Raw genomic sequence first — 22,565 nt, 5'->3', positions numbered from 1 at the left:
CCAGAGTGCGGCCCGGGCTCCGCTCGCTCACGGCCCCCCCGCCGGCGGCGGCGGCGGCGGCGCCCAGCGCCCGGGCCCCGATGAGTAACTCCCGCAACAACCGGGTGATGGTGGAGGGGGTCGGCGCCCGCGTCGTGCGCGGCCCGGACTGGAAGTGGGGCAAGCAGGACGGCGGCGAGGGCCATGTGGGCACCGTGCGGAGCTTCGAGAGCCCGGAGGAGGTGGTGGTGGTGTGGGACAACGGCACGGCCGCCAACTACCGCTGCTCGGGGGCCTACGACCTGCGCATCCTGGACAGCGCGCCCACCGGTGAGCGGGGCCGGGGGGGGGGGGGGCTGCGTCTACGCGCGTGGGAGGAGGGGGCGAGGCCGGCCGGGGACCCCTGCCCGGTGCAGTGCGGCGCGGGGTCACGGGGAGTTTGAGGTTCCCCACCCGGTAAACAAAAACCGTGCACAGCAGCCTGCCTCCCACCCCCGTGCAAGGTCCATTACCAGGATGCTTTCAAGTTTCCTGGATGAAAAGCATTGCCGACAACAGATTTCCTCCCCCTCTGGGGCCGGGCCTGGAGAGACTGTCTAATAAGCATTGACATGAATCAGCCACCAAATAATAACCGTCGGATGGGAGGCTTGCCTTGCCATATGGTGTGTAGTTGCTAGGGGTCCATTTCTTGGTTCCTTCACTTTGTTGAGCTAGGTTTTATTTATTTATTTATTTATTTTCTCCTTCCCGCCTGTGAAACAGAATAGCTTTATGAGTTTAGTTGGTCAGTATCATCTGGGACTTGAAAATTCATTTTCATCCAAATTGTTTACATATATGTAATATAATAAATAATATATGACATATTATATATTACATATCTTTGTAGCAATAGAGGGGGAAATACTGTCAGCTATTGAGTTTGCCTGTGTGTGCGTGTGTGTGTGTGTGTGTGTGTGACTTTCTCCAAGTTAATTTTCTTTGGTTAGCACCCTCTCTCAGGGACATGATGGTAAAATTCTACCATTCATCCTGAGAGTTAGTGATCTTGTTTTGCTACATTATAGGTGTCTGAATTATTGACACGAAAGTTTTTACGTGTCAGAGTTGCTTTCACAGAATAAGGATTTATTTTAATCTACTTTCACTTAGATCTAATTGTATTCATTTAGAAAGTTCAAATTTAAATTATATTACGTTTCAGAATTTCTAAATAAGCAGTGAGTTTGGCAGAGCCTAGTGTTGAAATGGATGAATAGCTACTGCTACCAGCAGAAAGAAGTTAAAAGTGAGCCAACTCAGTTTTGAACAAGTAATGTATAAAATTTTGTTTGAGTTGATGAGGCTGACCCTGCTACTGGTCCTCCTGCGTCAGCCTCCCTGAACACTGGGGAACAGGCACGCATTACCGTACCCTGCTGAAAACCGTGTTTGTTTAGCCCTGAAAAGGATGGGTTTGCCCAACTCAAAAAGGCAGCTGTTGGTACTTACATATTTTTACAGGTGCAAATGTTTACAGATGTGAATATACTGAAAATACAGATCTCTTTCTCCCTTTAAATACAAGTAGCGATAAACTGGATTTAGTTTTCTGCACTCTGTATGTGTGTGCACGGGTGTGCCTGTGTGCACACAGGCCTGAGTATGTATCTGGTGTTCAAGTGTGCAGAGGCCAGATGTCGACGTCGGGTGTGTTCTCAGTTCTTGGCTTTTGAGACAGGCTTGCTCACTGATTGGCTAGAGCCCCAGGGGTCTTATTTCCGTATCTCCAGCACTGGGGTGCAGGCACGTACGTGAGTCTTGCCTGGCAGTTTTTAGCACAGGTACTGAGCACCCCATCTGGACCTGAGCCATCTCCCCAGTCCTCTTTAGGTCTTTTTTAGGTTTACTTTATTCTTTCATGGGTGAATAGTATTCCAGTGACTGGATGCAGAAATATATTTTATAGGTATTTATATTTTAGGTCTCTGTTCTTGTGTTTTGAGACATAGTTTCTCTGTATGTTCTTGGCTGTCCTGGACTTGATTTTAGACCAGACTGGCCTGGAACTCACAGAGATCCGCCTGCCTCTGCCTCAGCCTCCCTGAATGCTGGGATTACAGGCATATGCCACCAAGCCTGGCTATTTTAGGTCCTCTTGCAACGATGGTGTGGATGAGTCCTACCCTGCCCTAAGCTATTTCTGCGCAAGCGGAATTGCTGCACCAAAGTATGCACATATTTAATATTCTCATAGATATTGACTGATTGTCCCCAAAGATATTTGACCAGTTTACATTCCCAGCAATTGTATCTGATTATGCACACGTTAAAGTTTTGTTTTTATGCTGGCTCGGTCTGAAGCCTGACACAGCATAATAATTTGGAGGGATTCTTAGGATCGGTGATTGTAGGTTTATGGAGAAATTTAAGGTCTGTCTAGGAGAGAGCTATTTTTATCTCCTGGCACATTTACCATTTTCTTTGTGTTGAGAAACTTTAAAGTCCTTTTTTTCTACAGCACGTTGTTATTGATGCTCGCCCTCCCATGCAGCAGAGCACCAGAACTTATTTCTCCTGTTTTCTGGCATGATTTTTCAAGCGCAGTTAATACTGGCTCATGTTTTATAGTATGGAGTTTATCTGTTGTGTGAAAGCATGTACTTTTGAGAAGTAACTTCAGCGCCTTTGTTTCCTTCAGGATAATCTAACATATTCTCTTATGGGAAGCAGTTAATTTTGTGTGTCTGATTCCTTTTGAAAACACTGTTGGTGCTGAGAATGGAGACCAAGGTCTGCGCTGTATGACCATGACATTCTCGCCTGTCACATTTGGAAACACTTCTGCATGCAGGCTACTAGTCTTCATGTGGAATGCATGTTGGAATGCATTGTTGTTGTGCTTTAATTTTCATTCATTAAATTTTTTTTAAAGTATTGAAAAAGCAGGTTTTACCACTAAACTTTATAATGGTACTTTTGTTTTTGCTTCAAGATACTGAATGATGTCCTTTGATATTTTATTCTGTAAGACTTATTCTGTTATATTTAGTACTTAATATTTATTTATGTAATAGTGAGTTACAGAATTTAGCTTTCACTTTGAAGTTATTTTAAACTTAAAAAAATATTGTAAACTAATAAATTCAGTTTGACCCTCAAACTGAGTTGTCTCATGTTTCCTTGTGGTGAAGTATTCTGGCAGTAGTATGATAGAAATGGTATTTTACCCTTTGCAGTGGACCAAAATGAGTCATAATAATAGTGATAGTAATGAATGAGAGAACTGTGCTTTGAGCAGTGATGCATTAGTAGTGTAGGAGAGATGATAAGTGAGCAAGCTGTAAAAGAAGTCTGCACAATGTTGTCCTTGAGGATGTACCTCAGTGGATGAGAATTTGTTGGCAGGTAGAAGGCTCTGGGTTTGATCACCAGGAAGGGGAAAAAACCCTCTGATGTTAAAATGCAAAATACTACTATGGATTATTTAGAGTAGTTTTAAAATTTGTGTGTTTGTGTGTGTGTGTGTGTGTGTGTGCGTGTGCGTGTGTGTGTGCGCGCACTACAGTAGGCATGGTAGTTTTCTCCTTCCACTATGTGGGTTCTGGGAATTGAACCTGGAGATTAGATTGTCAGGCTTTGAGAGTGGCATCTTTACCTGTTATCTTTCCAGCTCTGTTACAGTGTTTGAATTTATGTCCTCGGCTAGTCAAACTTTTTTTAAAGATTTATTTATATGTATATCAGTGTTCTGTCTAGCACCAGCATGCTAGAAGAGGACAACAGATCTCTTTATAGATGGTTGTGAGTCACCATGTGGTTGCAGGGAATTGAACTCAGGATCTCTGGAAGAGCAGACAGTGCTCTTAACCACTGAGCCATCATTCCAGCCCCTGGCTAGTCAGACTTTAAGAAATTTGTATAATATAACTTCCTTCGGTCCTAGAGATATATCTGGCTGGTTTGTATTCACCAAATATCTTGCTGAAATACAAGGGTTGCTAGTTTGAGGTTGTGAAGTTTATGCTCAGGTAGTTATAGTTGACTTTCTATCATTTAAATACTGGTTTTGGAGAATTTTGGGAGAAGTATATTTTTATTTAAAGATTTGTCCTGTCATCATTTGAGTGCAATATTGTATTATTTATTTAGGTTGATTTAATAATCATTTTTTAGGTTTACTTTATTCTATAAAGTATTGTATAAAGGTGGTGGCCAGGAAAGTCAGGTATATTCAGACTTCTCCAGTCACTGTTGGTCCAGAATGTTGGGCTGTGTACGTGGATCTTAGGGTCTTGTTCTTGTACTCCTTGTGAAGAATGTTTCTCAGGTTACACGTGGAAAACCCCTACAGTTGTTTGTAATCAAGAATAGGTTTTAAAGGTGCTAACCCAGGAGTAAAAGAAGAAATCGTTAGAATTTTCTTTTCTGAGGTTCTCTTCTGGTCCATTTCTAGAACTACAGTGGACAAGCATATTGTCAGGCCGCCAGAGCCTTAGGAGGAAACAGGCCAGGGGAATAACAGAGAACAAGATGCCAGATGGGGAGGATGAGATGCTGTTGCTGTTTCATAATAGTTAATAACATCTGCAAAGGAAGTTAATTTCTTACAGATTCTGACGATATTTCTGTCTGCTAAAACAATGTTTTTAAGTGGAAGTCCATCCAGATGTTTTGGGGGCTGTTGGGAGGCTAGGGATGGAGCTCAGAGTTCTGAGTAATCTAAACATGTTGTCATACTGTTCTGCCATTGTATTATATTATGGGTTAACTGGATTAGGACCTCAGAAAGTCAGTTTAGTAGAAGGTATATTAATATTTCTAAACTTTAGCAAGCATATAAATCATGCTGGGCTCTTTTAGAATGCAGATCCCTGTTCAGCAGCGTTGATTCCTTTCTCCCTCCCCTTTTCTTTCTCTCCTGACCCCTTGCTCTCTGTATGTCCCCACGGAAAATATAAAAAAATGTTTCAAATTCTTGTGCAGAATCTTGACAACATCAGAAAGGTGTAGAAAAGGGTGAAAGGCATCCTTATGAACATCGGACTTGACAGTTGCAGGGAGCTGCTGAGGGATCTACAGGCTTTGATCCAGGAGAGAGCTCTTTTAGCACACATCATGGAGAGAGATTTCTCTTTGGGAACCTTCTGGAAAGAAAGTGAGATACTGAACAAAGCCATATTGCTATAGTCTCTGTAGGTAGTCAGCAAAGGTGCTTACTTCCCTAAAAACTCACCTGCATTGTTATCAGGAAGATGAGTCAGTCCAAGAGCTGATGATGCCCTGGCCCAACTGCCCATTTGCCTGAGCCTAGGGTAGGGGGCCAGCATTTCCGGATGTTCAGGTACCTGCTCTCAGAGTCCAGAGCTACACAGTGAACATTCTGGGTGTGTGTGCCTCTTAGCATAACTGGTAGTAGACAGATAGTAGAGATGACAGTCAGTGCACCGATTTCCCCTGTAGTTCTTTGCTCTGTAGTTCAGAAATGACCACCACCTGTGAAGAAATTTATTATAAGATTTAAAAAATTAGAAATGAAATTTGTAGTATAAATAGTATAAATTGGTCAGTACTCTTTTAAAGCAATTTTTATTTGTATTTTCTTTTGTACTGATTTTAGCTAGTTATTTAAAAGGAATTTCTGTAAAAGCATTTGTGATATATATTTTTTAAAGTTCATAATTCTCTGTTGCCCAAAGATAGGTACTTTGGTGTATTGCTGTAGTTTCTCTTAGCATTTTGTTTTTCATGCTTGGAGTTCTATTGGGTAGCTGTCCCTTGATATCTTTGGAGAATTGGTTTTAGGAACCCTTACTGGTTCCAGACCCCAAGACTGCTCAAGTCCCTTGATAAAATAGTATAACATTCGAATATAAATTATGCACATCCTTCTTTTTACTTGAAGTCATGTTTGGATGCTGTACCTAACAATGCAAAGCTAGGCATATAGTAGTTAATGCTCTGTTACTAAGGGAATGATGACAAGGAGAAAATTTATACATGTTCAGTACACTTGCATTTTAGTTTGCCTGAAAATGTTTTTAATCAAGTAAGGGTTTATTCTCACTAAGGTTTGAAGGCACACAGTTCATTATGGTAGCAGGGGTGTGACATGACTGGTCACATGACATTTGCGTTCAAGAATCAGAAGGTGAATGTACTTTCCTGATAATCTATATCTATCTATATATATTGAAAACATTTTCCATGCACTATATTTTGATCACATTTCCCCCCTTTTTGAACTTCTCCCAGATCCTTTCCTCTTTCCTTCCCACCCAACTTTGTTATTTCTTTCTCTTTTTCAAAACAAAAAAAACACTTCACAAAACCAAATTGAAACAAACAGCAAAATACCAGAAGACCAAAAGGGCCCGAACAAAAGAAAGTGAAGCAGACGTCCACAAAACAAAACTGTGGAGTTATTTTGTGTTGGCCTGCTATTCCTGGGCACGAGCCCATCCTAGTGTGTGGTTGGCATACCCAGCGACTCTCCACTGGAGAACACTGACTTTTCCTTTGCCAGTGGGTATTGTTGCAAATAGCTTCTTGTCATTGGCCAGAGGTCCTGTGGACCCTCCTCAACACACACAACACCATAGGGTATTACCAAGACTATTGGTTGCTCTCCACAACTTGATGGTAAGGCCCTGTTGCTGAGGACATTTATGTCATTGAACATGGAGAAGTTGAGCTGATGCCAACTAGAAGCTTCACCCCTGTTCATGGTGTTGTCAAGGATTCTGAATTCTTCTGGAGAAAACACTTCACCCAGCTAAAAACCCTCTGACCTGTAACAGACCTGCCTGCAAGACACTGGTGCAACAGTGACACAGTGTTATGGGAGTAACCAGCACTTTCTGATTGGATTTCAGGTGCACTGTATGAGACGGAACTCATACCTGAGGCTGCTAAAGTGGTGAACGTGGGACTAGATAGGCCGTAGGCCTAGGGGAAAACCCACTGCTGTTACTTTGTTGACAGAACATAGCAATAAGATCATTCCTAATTACATGCTGCTATACCCATGGATAATCCCTCACTCAGCCTACATCAGAGAAGCGTGGACTGGATGGGAATTAACACAGAGACCCACAATTGGACAGTGTGCAGAGTAAGAAACTTTAGAGCACTCAGTAAGTCCTAAATGGGATATCTTTGTCACACCCCTCCCCTCAAGGATCAGGGATCAATGTGGAAGAGGAGACAGAAAGATTAGAGTTGATAGATTACTCTGAGGAAACAGTGTCTTCTAGCCACAACAGGACTGATGCACATATGAACTCAAGAGTGGTAGCATGGGCAAAGCCTACACAGGTTCAGGCCAGATGAGGTCCTGGCAGTGATGGGGGACACAGACATGGGGTCCCACCCATAATCTTTCCTGATGTTTTTTAATTCGTGGGTGATTGGATTTGTGAATCCAGGTTGACTCTGATGTTGTTAAATGATTTATGTTGTCATACGTGTTTTCTATTTGAGTTGCAAATAATTTAATGTGTTTGTTATAGTAAATAAAGTGATTATTTTAATGCATTAAACTTAAGCACTTGTAGAAAAACACATGCTGCTCAGCTCTCCCTTGTAAACAAAGCATATCATGCATCTATTCTTTAGTTTTTCCCTGTACGTTGTCTTAGACAAAGGTTACATGTAAACATTGGTCTTTTAAAGTAGATTTAAGGCATTTAATAGTTTAAAGTGTTTACCTAACTGTTCCCCAGGTATTACTTCCTTTTAGTCTGTCATTGTAAACAGTGGCCAGTACATATCTTAAAATATTATTTTTTAGACTGGCTGTGGTGGCGCACGCCTGTAATCCCAACACTCTGTGAGGCAGAGGCAGGCGGATTTCTATGAGTTCGGGGCCAGCCTGTTCTACAGAGTGAGTCTAGAACAGCCAAGACTACACAGAAATTTCTTGTTAATGACTTGACTGATCACTACTGCTGTACTCCTTTTCATATATATTCATTTTTCTGGAGAGCTGGGAAATTTTATTACTGTTTTTGTTTTGCTGACAGCTATCATTTAATTGACTGCAAAATTAATCAGTTTACCCTCCCCTGTTTTCATTTATATGGTTTTATGGAAATTATTAGAAAAATTAGTCTTCAATTGTTACTCTTTTTTTCCTCCCCATAAATATATATATATTTTAAGGTCTTACTGTGTAGCCTTGGCCTGAACTTACTATATAGACTAGACTGGCCTTGAGAAATCCATCTGCCTCTGCTTCATGAATAAGATCCTTTTAATGCCTTAGCATTTACTCTTAACATTACATTAAACTTAAAGTATGAGTTATAGTTTAGTGGTAGAATGTCTGTTTAGCATGTGTGAAGTCCAGGTTTCAGCCCCTAGTACCAACATAACAAAAGAGACAACGCCAAGCCAAACAAGAAGAGCATTAACCTTCACAGTTACATTACTGAGAATTAGCTTGAGCGGGACCTAGTGACATGTACTAGCGACATCTCCCAGCTACTCAGGAGATCAGCCTGGGCAACATAGCAATATACCTTCTCGACAAATAAACAAAAATGAAGTTTTAGTACTTACACTGTGTTATAACACAGCGAAACATAGTAAAACTTGTATTTATTTAGTTCTCCTTTTTTCCTTTGGAAAAATTCTTTTAAAAAGAAAGAGTAAATACTTTGAATAATTGCAGATCCAAAACTTGCTTTATATTATTGTCTCATTATTCCTACTCTTAAACCTGAATGGTAATTCTAGGTTCAAAATCATTTTCTCTTAAAACTGTCTTCCAGTAACTTCTAGCATTTACTGTTGAAGACGAGACATGCTGATGTAAGTTAGTGTGTAGTGTGGTTATTGACTAACTTGATGAAACACTGCTGGACCTCAGTGACTTTCCTGTGTGTGTGTGTGTGTGTGTGTGTGTGTGTGTGTACACATAAAGCAGGTAGTTCACTATATATAGTTATTTACACGAGGCATCAGATTCACCATCTTGAGTGGATAAGCGTTTACTATCAGGATAGTACTGGGATTCTTTAACTTCACATTGTGTATGTTTCAGACACATTAATTTAAAATCTCAGTTATATTAGATGATGGAAAGAGCTCACCAGTGCTCATGGACTGGCAGAGTTAAGCTCACCAGTGCTTGTAGACTGCAGAATTAATATGAAGAGTTTATTACCAAAACAATCTATAGTTTGGGTACATGTCCATCAGAATCCCAAAAACATTCTTCACTGGAAAAAAAAATCCTAGAGTTCGTATGAAAGCATGAAGAGGCGTCTATATCTAAAACAATCCTAAGCAGAAAATGCAGTGCTAGAAGCTATCACAGTACCTAATTTCAGACTTACAAGCACAGCAGCAAAACTAGCATGGTACTAGCACAGAAACAGACATACAGGCCAGTAGAGTAGAATAGAGAAATAAACCCACATAGCTATAGCCATATAATTTTTGATAAAGGTGTCAGAAATATAGGTTGGAGAACTGGAAATCCACACATAAAATAATGAGATAAGTCTCTGTCTCTTACCCTATCCAGAGATAACTCGTAGTGGGTCAAGGATCTTAATGTAAGACCTAGAGGGATCACACTTTTAAATATAATCCCAGCCCTTGTGTCAGAGGAGGCTATGCTGCAGTTCTGTTTGGTTGTCCTGAATGAATCCGGGTTCATCTGACACTGGTGGCCTCCACTGTGGCATCAATGACATCAAAGTTGTGTACCTGCAGTGCTAGGGTGACCCTCATAGACTTCCTAGGGCCTCCCCTTTCCCAGGCTCTGGCAAATCCCAGAGATGACCCCCACCTCCAATTTTTGTTTTTGCACCCGCCCCCCCATACCTACCTCTAACTCCTACCCTGCTCCCCTCCCTGTACCCTCTCTTACTCAGTTCCCTTCTTCCATCTACTTCAGATGTCCCTTTATTTCCCCTTCAGAGTGAGATTCAAGTACCCTCCCTTTGGCCCTCCTTGGCTTCTTTGGGTCTGTGGATTATAGCATGGTTATCCTGTACTTCATGGCTAAAACCCACTTATAAGTGAGAACATACCATCCTTGTCTTTCTGAGTCTGGGTTACCTCACTCAGGATGATCTTGTCTAGTTCCATCCATTTACCTGCAGATCGCATGATGTCTTTGTTTTTAATAGCTGAGTAGTATTCCATTGTGTAAATGTACCACATTCTTTATCCGTTCTTTGGTTGAGGGATGTCTAGGTTATTTCTAGTATCCGGCTATTATGAATAAAGCTGAGCCAGTCACTGACACTATTAATGTTATTTTGGTATGCCTTTAGACACGAGTCTAGCATAACTCCTCTGAGAGGCTTCACCCAGCTGCTGGTGGGAACAGATATAGAGACCCGGTAGCCAAACATCAGAAAGAGCTCAGGGAATCCTATGGAAGAGTTGGGGGAACTATTGAGGGAGCAGGAGGGCTCAAGACTGCACAAGAAGACCTACAGAGTCAACTAACCTGGGACCCTGGGAGTTCACAGAGACTGAATTTCCAAGCAAAAGCTTGCGTGGCCTGGTCCTAGGCCCCTGCACATACGTAGCAGATGTGCAGCTTGGTCTTCATGTGGACCCCCAACAACTGGAGTGGAGCCCTCTCTGACTCTGGTATACCTCCCTTTGGATCCCTTCCCCTAACTGGGCTGCCTTGTCTGGCCTTAGTGGGAAAAGATGCTCCTAGTTGTGCAGTGACTTAATGTGCCAGGCAAGGGGGTACCCATGGGGACCTCCCCCTTCTCTGAGGAGAAGGGGGGGAGGTCTGTGGGAGGGGAAGCACAGATTGGGAGGAGAGAGGGGGCCTGCAATCAGGATGTAAAGTGAATACAATTTTTAAAAAGGAGAAAAAAATGTGCACTGCTGTGCCTGTTTTATTTTTTTTGTTAACATGTGTTTTGGGATCAAATTTAGGTTCTTTTTTTTTTGTTGTTGTTGTTTGAGACAGGATTTTTCTATGTATCCTTGGCTCTCCTGGAACTTATTCTGTAGACCAGCCTGTCCTTGAACGCAGAGATCCACCTGCCTTTGCCTCCTGAGTGCTGGGATTGTATGTGCCCTCTACTGCCTGGATCAATTCAGGTTCTTGCTGACTGAGCTATGTTAGTCATTTCTTACAATTTATTTGAAGGATTCGTTTTAGAATTTTTAACAACTCAGCTAAAAAAATGGTGGTGGCACACACCTTTAAAAGGGAGGCAGACACAGGCAGATCTCTGTGAGTTGGAGGCCAGCTGGTCTACAGAGCAAGTTCCAGGACAGCCAGGGCTACACAGAGAAACCTTGTCTCAAACTAAACAAACCTGAAAAAAGGAAAAATTGTTTCAGGATGCAGGTGTGAAAGTTTGTTGGCACTTCATTTTAGCACTGCAAACCATGCATGGGGAGGGTGTGGAGTCCAGTGTCTTATGATGTGGGAAGATTGTGAGCTTGGGGCCAGGGTGGGCTACATAGTTCCAGGGTGGCCTGAGCTGTTTGTGAGCCCTGTTGTCCCCTCATCTTTAACACTAGTTAGTTTCACAGTGTTCCATCTGGTTTCTTAAGAGGGGACAGTATTTTGTACAGGTTTTTCTTAAAGATGTGGGTGAACCAAGGTATGACTACTTTTCATTGCAGAAAAGGTGTGCAGTTTTAGAATATTTGTTTTTATTTCTGAAAAGTTTTTAAAATTATTAATATACTTAAGGTATCTCAGTAGATTAATAATAATAATAGAATGCCTATTTAGATAGTCTTACCTTACTGTATTATTCACACACTGAACTGCTGTAGGAAAACTTCAGTTCTGTTGTCTTTTCTCCCTATAGGTTTAATATTTTATCTTAATACTTTGTGAATTTGAGTTACTTGTTACTGATTCTCCTAAGAGCTTATTTTTAATTTTTTATTCTTGATCTTAGCAACATGGTGTACTGTATCTAAATATTTCTAACAAAAACTGTTAGCTATATAAATTCTTTGTTGTTGAACTTAGGAGAGAGGCTATGAAAACTGAGAGCAGATGGTCATTTGAATTTTAGTAGAATGAGTCAAAGCTTCCATCAGGTTGTTCGTTTAATGGTGGCAGGTGTCTCCATAAAGCATGGGGAAAAGAGAGCATTCACTCTCCAGGGCATTGTGACATGCAGCAGCAAGGACAAAAAGCACTAATAGGTTTAGCCAGAGAATTAAGTTTTTGTTGTCTTTTGAGTTAAATTTTTTGAAATGAAAATTTTAAGGAGTAATTCTGCCGGAGCTAACAGAATTAGATAAGAATAAGTTGGGGGAGCTTAGCATCCTAAAAGATGAGTGAAATGTTGGCCTTGTTTAATGCCCTTTTTCCTGTTTAAGGTCTTATTTAACCATGAGCTTTGTTTTAAAGTCAGTTGTAGTTATATTCTCATTAGAAGTCCCTCATAAGAAGTGGAGCCATTTGCTTTGTTTACTTTTTTTTTCAGTGCTAGTCTGTTTCACAGCTCTTCAGTGGCTTTGTTGGCATTTGAACTGTGGGAACCAAGAAAGAATTTAGATGTGCTTTTGTGTGCATTGGTGGTTTTCCTGAACTATTCTTTCAAACTGTTAATTGTAAATTGTAGAAGGTTTGGTTTCTTTTTCTTTTTCTTTTTTCTTTTTTTTTTTTTTTTTTTTTTTTTTTTTTTTTTTTTTTTTTTCTTTTTCTTTTAGTGTCAGTTGTCATTGGGTGTTTAAATGATTACTTTTAATGAAAACCTGTTTGCAGTTCAGGAGCTCATGAATGTTATCATTGTGCTTTGTAGAAAATGAACTTAAGAGATGAAAAATACATAGGGCAGTAGTAGCAAACTGATTTTTTGTTAAGTGGATACTGCAGAATAGAATTTTGCTCAGCTGCCTCATCTGCTGCACAATTAGTTCTGGTGAGTGTTGACTAGGTCAGTACATTTGACTTTTGGGATAACTAGTTGGAGGTCTACTCTGGTCTGTTGAGAAATAACCGTTTTGTGGTTATTTCTCACGGTAAAAACCGTTTACTGTTTCTGATATCATCATGGTGACATTTTTTGGCCAGCCTTCCTGCAGTTTAGATTGTGACATGTGGTGTGGATACTATACTTGGAATGGCAAATATCCTCTTGAGCATAACTCAGTGTAAGGGTTAAAAAACCCCACAAAAACAAAAAAACAAAAAAACAAAACACCTCAATAGCAGCTGTGTCCTCTTACTAATGTAGCTAGTTGGGAAGTTGGATTTTAAGTGAGATACCCAGTATCTCTGGTGCTTAAAATTTTGTTTTTAAGTGTTTTGTTTTTCCAAGGTGCTCTTAGAATTAACACATACTCAGTGTAGATTCTCTGGAAAACTGCAAAGGGCAATTCTATAACATGTTTTGGTAATTTTCTTTCTAGTTTGTCTATGCCAGGTATGTTATGTAATTTCAAAATAAAATGTTTCATTGTAGATGTTTGTGAACTAGTTGTTGATAAATTAATTGAGTATTTGTTCCTTAAAAACTGTTTTTGTTTTTAGAGACAAGGTTTCTCTGTGTAGTCTCTGGCCTGGAACTCACAGAGATCCAGTTGCCTCTGCCTCCCTTTGTGCTGGGATCATGGGCATGCGCCACCATGCGCCACCATGCCTGACTCGTTAACATTTCAAAAGCCATGTGCAGGTGGATCTGTGTGAGTTCAAGGCCAGCCTGGTATACAGAGTGAGTCCAGGACAGTCAAGGCTACACACAGAGAAATCCTGTCTGATTTACTTTCTTGACAATATCTGATAAACCTGGAATAGTATTTTAATTTTTTTACTTTTACTTTTGATTTTTATTTATTTTGATCTTTTGAGACAGGGTCTCACTATGTAGCCTTGGCTGGTCCGTAACTTGTGATCTTCCTGCCTCTACCTGGTGAGTACTAGGATTATGGTATATGCATCAGACTCAACTTTGGAATACTACTTCTGAACTATACCAGTGTGAGAAATAAAGTTGGTCTTCATTGTTTTTCCTCTCAAATTATAAAATTAACAGTATGCTTGTTATAGAAATTTTGGCAATTTAGAAACGTAAATAACAGCATGTGGGAGCTGGGAGATGGCTAAGGAGTCAAGTGTTTGCTGTGCAGACAGGAGCACCCGAGTTTGGGCTCTCAGCCTCAGTACAAAAAGCTGAGGAGGCCATTTCCATACATGTGGATAAATGTGTGTGCACACTCCACACGTGGCGTCTGTGGCTTGTTTCATGCTTAGGAAGTCCTCTTTGAAAGTGTAACATTGTCAATTAACGCTTGTTCATTTTTTCTTGCTCCTCTGCTGCTGGGAACCCAGTCTGGAGCATCACAGGCATCGCTCACTACCACTGAGCTATGCTGCTAAACCTCATTACTGATTTTGTGAATTTTTTTCTTTCCCTTTTAAAATCATATTTAGCTCTTTATTTTTGGTGCATTGTATTGTAGGAGAACTGTAACAAATATAAAATATTTTTAGCATTCTGTGTTAACAGCTACTGTAATTAACTCACAAATTACTCTAGAACCGTATGCAAAGTGATTTCCATGCTGGCTCTTGTGGATCAGAAACTTGGAGCCAGCACAAGAAAAGTCTTGCGTTCAGCATTTGAAGCTTCAGCTGGAGTTTAGTTGCAGCCAGGGACTCTTAGGTATTTCTCTGTAGTGTTGTCCCTGTGCTGCAACCAGGCCTGGCTTGAGCTTCAGGAGGAAGTGAGAGCAACCAGACAGGGGCTGCCGGCTGCCATTTGCAAAGGTTTTCACGGCCTACCATCAGAAAGTACACATTGTTGTTTCTGGGGAGGGAAGTGGACCCCACTTTTCCATAGTGCAGTGTCAGTGTCTGCTACTGAGAGCACATGAGATGAGGTCTAGATCAGTGGGGCTGTTTGTGAAAATGCACGTTGTCACAGTCCCTTCTTTCAAAAAACACTCTTCAGCCTTTTAGGAATGTAAGTACTATACTGCATGTCTAAAACAGAGTACACTGATTTCAGTATTAAAATCTGTGAGTTTTGCTTTTTTTTTTTTTTAAACACTTTTTTGTATGTATGGAGGGCAAAGGACAAGTTATTGGGAGTTGGTTCTCTGTTTCAACTATGTGAGTTCCACTGACCTAACTTAGTGATGTCATCAGCCCTGTTGGCAAGCACCTTTACGCACCCAGCCATCTCACAGGCTCCTTTGTATTTTTAAAAAATTCATAAAATATGTTGTGATTCTTGGCATTTCTATAAGAATTTCTATTTTAGGAAAATGATCATTTTTATTGTCTTGTATCAGATAATTTTGACTCTTCCTTCAAAAATATTTATCATTGATGAACTTCAGAATTTACTGATAAAACTTGAGAGAGAACGTGTTTTCACTCTGTGAACTTTTGGTAGTAATGATAATAGAATTACAGAATTATTGTTATAAAATGAACATTATATACCATTGATTATATGGAGATTTAAAATATAGTATAGTATAATGGATTCTTAATAATCTAAGGGATGATTAGAAATAATTTTGTCTGGTTTGAGGATTATTTGTGTGCTCCCACCCCCCCAGTCATTCTGTAATTAAAGAAAAAGAGCCTTTTGCTGTGTGTCCCTTTATGATAACAGATGGGAGAAGTAGGTGATGGGTGCAGTTCGGCCCTGTGGTGTAAACCCAGTGGCTGAAGCATGTAGTGATGTGCATACTGATAGGTGTAAGTTGAGTAGCAGTGCTTTTCAGTTTCAGTTTCTTTCCACTTAGATGGGGGATAATTTCCTTGTAACTTTCATGATCGATAGAGTTGTACTTTTCTTAAGGGTTGTGATTAACTGGTGGGGAGTGGTGGGTGGAGGATGCTGTATTCCGTGGCAGCTTTGGAGTGAAAACATTGGAAAGGAACTAGGAAGATAGAGGTATCTGGAATACCAGAGCTTTGAGGAAAAACTTGAGATTCAGTAGTAAGTGTTTTTTCAGGTGATGATAGCATCGTTTGGACCTAGCATAGTTTAAACTGATATTTTGTGCAAGTAGTATATTATAGAATTAGGTTTTTGTCATTTAATATAATCTATGTCTGAACTTGTCAGTTCCTAGTCTAACTCTGTACTTAATCTCCAAGCTCTGATTCTATGTTATAGCCCTGCTAAAGTATGACGCCTTTTGCGCTTGCTCTTGTGTGAGTTCTCCTTTTCTTTGAGAGTTCTACCTGCCATTTCTGTGGAGCTCTTCCCTTACTCACTGTGGTTTGTTTTGGTGCTGACGGTTGGCTGCATGGATACTGCATGCCCTGCTGCCACAGCGGGTCCTCAGCTCTAACTAGAACGTTATTACTAGGTTTTGGTTGACAGCTCCCTTCCTTTTCTCACTTCTCTTTTCTTTTTTTCTTTCCTTTTTTTGTTTGTTTTCGAGATAAGGTCTCTCAATGAAGCCAGGACTGCCCTTGAATTCAATCCTTCTGCCTCTGTAATTGAAGTGCAGGAATTCTGCCACCTCTTGATATTTTAGAGTGATATTTGAATCCCTTCCTGCCTCTTCTAGGAGTAAAATAAATAAATCAATGAATGAATAAACAAACAAACAAACAAATAAATAAGGGGTGGTGGGAATTACCTCAGTCAGTGTTTGAGGGTTTCTGTTGCTGTGAAGAGACACTGTGACCATGGCAACTCTTATAAAGGAAAACATTTAATTGGAGTTGGCTTACAGGTTCCGAAGTGTAGTCCATTATTGTCATGGGGGAAGCATGGCAGCACATGGGCAGACGTGATGCTGGAGAAGGAGCAGAGAGTTCTTTATCTAGATCAACAGGCGGCAGGAGGAGAGAGAATGAGCCCTTTTGGGCCTGGCTTGAGCTTCTGAGACCTCAAACTCACCCCTAGTGACACACTTCCTTCAACAAGGCCACATGTCCAGATTCTTTCAAATAATGTCACTCCTTAAGAGCCTATGGGAACCATTTTCATTCAGAACTACCACAGTCAGTGAAGAACTTTCCTCTCAAGCATGAGTGCCTGAATTCAGTCTGGAAGCCATATTAAAATGGCATGGCAGAGTGCTTGTAATCCCAGAGACAGGAGTATTCCTGGGGCTTACTGGCTAATGAGTCTGGCCTAATTGGTGAGCTCCAGGCCCATGAGAGACCTTGTCTCAAAGGAAATGGATGATATTCCTGAGGTTGATACCTCAACTTTCCTTCTGGCCTCCCTAAGCATGCATACACACATGCACACGGTTAAAAAATTCTGAATGAGTTAGACATTGCTGTCCACTGCCTTTTCTGTTATAGTCAAAGATTTGCAAAGTAGGAGACTGAGGGGTTGTGCACAAAACATTTGATGTCCAGTAGCCACGCCAGTGAACTGTTAGTGTGTGTTTTCTCCTTCCATTTTCTCCCAACTTTGGCTCAAACACAGGTATGTATTTGAGTTTAGCTCCTTGTTTGGAATCTGGTTCTCTGGATGTAGAAAATGAATTACACAGTTTTTTTCAGGGAGTAGCAATAGTCACTAGTTCTTTCAGACCTTGGTAACAATATTACTATTTTTACCCTAGATCCTGCATACACAGCACATTCTTGGAGTTTTGGAACATGCTGCCTCTCCGCTAAAGAACACTGTGCTTTCTCCAAAGGAGGCCAAAGCTTTCAGAGTGAAAAGACCTCCTTTCTTTTCTTTAATTATGGAAAGTTCCCTAAGTTAGACCAAATACAGACTGAGAGATCTTCATGTTATCCACCAGGCGTCTTTAGCATGGCTAGTCATAGTTCATCTAAAGCCCGCCTTCTCTGCCTGCCTCTAATTATTTAGAAATGTGTGACATGACAATATCAAATGTTTTATGCACAACCCCTCAGTCGCCTACTTTCCAGATCTTTGACTATAACAAAAAAGACAGTGGTCATCAGTGTCTACTAACTCATTCAGAACTTTTTTAACGTGTACATTGCAGTCTTTTGTACTTGTGTGTGCATATGTGCAAATACGTGAGTTACAATAACTTCCTAAATAGCGTGAGTTAGCGTTTAGCCCCAAGTGAGCTCAGCTGTTAGGATGTGCTTGTAAAGTGGTGACACTGGTGTCATAAGCCACACATCACATAAAAAAATTCTGCTTTTCAGTTGATTGAGCAGTGATAGTGTCACAGGACAATAAAGGAGAATTGCCCCCAGTCTGAAAGTTTCTTTCAATAATTTGTCCTGCTTTCTTTCAGTGTCTGTTTCCTGCTTATGTGAGCAGTCTGAGGGAGGTTACAAGTTGGAGGGAGGAGCACGCACCGTAGTGTGTTGTTTTCCATTTAACATAGAAATTTGATTGGTAATCCTTTTTTTTTTAGATTTTTAATTGTGTGTTCATGTGTGTGGAGTGTGCTGTTATGTGTGCTCATGCCCTACAGAGTCCAGAAAAGGACTCTCAATCCCCCGTAGTTGGAGGTGCAGGTGGCTGTGAGCTGCTGGCATATGTGATGGGACTCAAATTATGCCTCGTCCAAAGCATACCTTATATTCTTAACCTCTGAGCCCACTCTTAGCACCAGTGTTAATTTTTCCTTTTTTTTTTTAAAATATTTATTAGGTTGCATGTGCAGGTTCACCTGTGCCGTAGAGAGTATGTGGAGGTCAGGAAACAACTTGTGAGAATTGTTTTTCTCCTTTCACTGTGTGGGTGTTGAAGATGGAACTGTGTTGTCAGGCTTGGTGGCAAGCATCTGAGTTGCTGAGGCATCTTACTGTCTTGTATTGCGTAGGGTGGCTTGGGAGTTGCCGAGTAACTAAGGGTGACATTGAATTCCTGATCCCTTTCCTCTAGCTCTTAAGTGCTAAGATTACAGTATGTGCCACCATACCTACCCTTAGCTAATTATTTTCTAAAACTTAGTGTTTATGGAGGGGAAGCCCTTACTGCTGAGTACTTAGGTTTATCGATGGTTTGTTTTCATTGATACCATGATGATAAAAATCCATTTGGGGAGGGGCTTAATCATTTACCTGGCTAATAGGTTACAGTTCCCGAAACAATCCTTAGGGGTTTTTATTTTCTTCATGTATGTGTATGCATGTTTCTATCATGCATATCTTCAGGTGTGTGGGCACACGTGGATGTGGAGGCACAGGGTTGGCATTGGGTGTGCTCTCCATTCATTGGGGTAGAATCTCTGAACTGAATCCAGAGCTCAACTGATACAGGATAGTCTAGCCTACCCAGCCTGCCCTTCGTCTCCATCTGAGCACTGGGGATTACAGGCAGGCAGCCCACCTGGCGTTTACATGGATTCTGCACATCTGAACCCTGGTCTTCATGTCCTCACAGTGCTTTAACCACTGTTATCTCTGCAGCCTCTGATTATGAGTATTTATAGTCAGAAATGTTTAGATAGTGGGAAAAGATTCTGTGCATTAAGCCCAGATTTTCCTGTATGTACAAGAGGTAGGCAAATGCTATTGGTTTGTATTTTACTAATGAGACTAGAAAACATGTTTAGTTTATTATTTATGTTGATCAAAGTACTTCAAGTTTGTCAGTTTGAAATGAGATATGTTGTGTTTTTTTCCAGTCCTTTGTTAAAATAACTGCAATATGCTGTTAGGCTTTTCCCAACACACCAGTATGCAAATAAGTATTTGAGAGTAACCTAAGCTTGTGACTGTCTCCATAGGCATCAAGCATGATGGAACTATGTGCGATACTTGCCGCCAACAACCAATCATTGGCATTCGATGGAAGTGTGCAGAGTGCACAAATTATGATTTGTGCACTGTTTGTTATCATGGAGATAAGCATCACTTACGGCATCGATTTTACAGGATTACTACGCCAGGAAGTGAACGGTAAGTGAAAGAAGTTTTTCTTCAGTCGGGACTTTTTGTTTTATTCTAGTAACTGTAAATGTAGGATTAGGAAGTAGCTTTTGACAGTTTATATTTAGTATTGGGGAAATGAATAGCAGGCTGGACATGGATTGGGCTTGTTGATTTGTGAGAAACTCTGTGAAGGCAGAATTTCATTATATGTGCCTGCCTGCTTGCCCGCCTACCCTCCCTCCACTGCTCCCTCCCTCCCTCTCTCCCCCATTCCTTTCTTCAAAGACATAGTCTCACTGTATAGCTCTGGCTGGCCTTAAACTCAGTGTGTAGACCAGGCAGACTTCCAACTATTATTTGTTTATTTTTTCTAAGATAATCTTGGCTATTTTTTCTCTCCAGCATGGAGATTTGTTATTGTTGAACAGTTGGGAATGCACAGGCAGCTCAGAACTGAATCCTTTTCTTGTTACGCCCTTTGTTTTGTCAATTATCACTCTGTGAGCACCGTGGCCTGCTGGTTGAATCAACAGGTGCTTACGTATTCAGGATGGGAACTGGAGACAGGGCTCAGATAATGAAGTGTTCGGTGCACAACTGTGGGACCTGCATTTGAATACCCAGCACCGTGGAAGACTTAGGCATGCTGGCACACTTCTGTAATCCCAGTGCTTGAGAAGACACAGAGAGGGGATACTTGGAGTACTGGCTAGCCTGTCTAGCTGAACATTGAACTCAAGACTCTAGTGAAAGATCTCCTCTCAAAAAATAATGTGGAAAAGTGGTTGAAGGACATCAGCATTGGCCTCTGAGCTTTGCATGTGCATGCACACCTGCCCACACAGATGCATGCACACGAAAGTAATATATGGCAGCTACTGTATTTGTGATTTGAAGGTAGTTTTCTTAAGGAGTCTGTAATTTAAGAGGAACGATGGATCATGAATGATTGTCATATGATGTTTTGGACTATGGTAGGATAATGTTCTTAGGAGTACTTTGAGGAGTTCTAGGTAGTACAGTCTTCTGTAGCTAGGATGCTACACTTGAGCGAGAAGATAGCTAACTAGGGAGCCACAGTTAGGAGCAGTAGAGCACAGAGTTCTGAGTCACAGCATCTCACTGCAAATTATGGTCCTGTCACTCAAACTCTGGAAACAGTTTTTTTTTTTTTTTTTTTTTTTTTAATGAACATAACAGTTAATACAACATTCAAAAAACAAAAGTTTGAAATCTGTGAGTGAAAATGATGTAGTAAGGAGCAGATGGCCTTGGAGAAAGCAGCTGGCTCAGATAATTAAGTGAAATCTTTCTCAAGATTTGTAATGCTCAGAGGTGTGCAGTACTCTGGAGACAGTATACTGTAGTCAAACCTGCACCTCAGATTCATATTTCTGGCATAGATGCAGTACTCTGAGTATTTGATTCATTGTTCACCTTTCACAGATTCTTAAAGACACCCCACTCCCACTCTGAACCCAGCTTTCTGTTCTTGACAACATTTGGCAGAAGCAGAGGATCTACTGTTCTTTGTAGAGAGATCATGCTCTTGGGTGACCAGAGTGCTGCCACTAAGTCAGAGCCAAGTGTGGTTTGCCGCTCATCCTGAGATTCTGTCTTCAATAGGCCTCACGGAGGACACTTAGAGGGATAGCTTGCAGTGCTAGATTGCTGTTCTCATTCCATTGCTTGTAAGTTTTTGTGAACCTGAGCAAAACTTTTTTTTCCATGTCTTGAGTTCCATGTTTATAGAAAGGACAGTTCAGCATTGTCTTTCTTCTAAGGAGCGGACCCACCCATGCAAATGCTTTTGCGTATGAATGACTATTACTTAGTTTTATAAGAATGTGAAAACAAAACTTTTACTTTTAGGGTTCTGTTAGAGTCTCGTAGGAAATCTAAGAAGATTACAGCCAGAGGAATCTCTGCTGGTGCCAGAGTGGTGCGAGGAGTTGACTGGCAGTGGGAAGACCAGGATGGGGGCAACGGGCGTAGAGGAAAGGTATGGGCTTTAAAATTCACCTTGTGTTTTACAGTGCTTTGACAACTTACAGTGTTGATGTTTCTTTCTGCTTTTGCTTTTTCAAGACCGTTTCTCTGTGTAGCCCTGGTTGTCCTGGGATTCCTTCTGTAGATCAAGCTGTCCTCAAACTCAGATCCGCCCGTCTCTGCCTCCAAGTGCCCAGTTTAAGGGTGTGTGCCACCGCCGTCCAGCTGTGTGTTAGGGTTTCTGTTGCTGCTGTAAGCACATGTCTTGGCCCATTTATTTCCATGCCAGAAATAAGTTTAAAAATCATCATTTCTTCCTTTTTTTTTTTTTTTTTTTTTGAGAAAGCTGTCAGGTGGGTTTTGCTTCAGGCTTCATATTGCTGTTGCCCAGAGGTGCCTTCCTGAAGAGTCCATTTTTGGGCTAGTCCTTCCTAAGTAGTATCTCATGTTCTTGATTTTTCTGCTGCTAAAATTTTATCTGTGGGGCTGAAGGTGTAATTCAATGAGAGAGTGTCAGTGTGTTCTGGGATTTGATTTACAGAGCTGTTGGAAAGTATTAACATTAAATCCACATGTTTAGACTCTATTCTTTTAAAGGCCTGTTACTGAGTAAGCAGCTACCTCCTTCCCCCTCCCGCTCTGGGGACTAAACTAAAGGCTTTGCTCTATCAGGGAGCTCACTCCTAGCTGCTGGGCAGCTGTAAACCTGTCTTGTTCCAGTGGCCTCTGTTACCTGCCCAGATCAGGTGAGCAGCTGCCATAGCAGCTCTTCTCAAGAGTTCCTTATGGCCAGTATTCGACTGAGTTCGTTATTTGGATCTGATATTCTTTTAGCAGATAACTCATTAATACATTTTGTCAACAAATA

At 41.1% G+C, this 22,565-nt stretch overlaps 1 protein-coding gene across 1 annotated transcript in view; it reads left to right on the top strand.

Moving 5' to 3' along the window:
* Positions 1 to 13: 13 nt before the first annotated feature.
* Mib1 (MIB E3 ubiquitin protein ligase 1) overlaps positions 14 to 22,565 on the top strand; it is a 104,055-nt gene continuing 81,503 nt past the window's right edge. Inside the window, exons 1-3 of the mRNA XM_055625624.1 lie at positions 14 to 309; positions 19,564 to 19,735; positions 21,581 to 21,710. Coding sequence (XP_055481599.1) covers positions 81 to 309; positions 19,564 to 19,735; positions 21,581 to 21,710 — 531 coding nt within the window. The 5' untranslated portion in view covers positions 14 to 80. The remainder of the gene's footprint in view (positions 310 to 19,563; positions 19,736 to 21,580; positions 21,711 to 22,565) is intronic.

Source organism: Psammomys obesus, unplaced genomic scaffold (assembly GCF_907164565.1).
Source record: "Psammomys obesus unplaced genomic scaffold, mPsaObe1.curated_primary_1811, whole genome shotgun sequence".
Lineage (NCBI taxonomy): Eukaryota > Metazoa > Chordata > Mammalia > Rodentia > Muridae > Psammomys > Psammomys obesus.
This window is presented reverse-complemented; position numbering and strand designations above follow the sequence as displayed.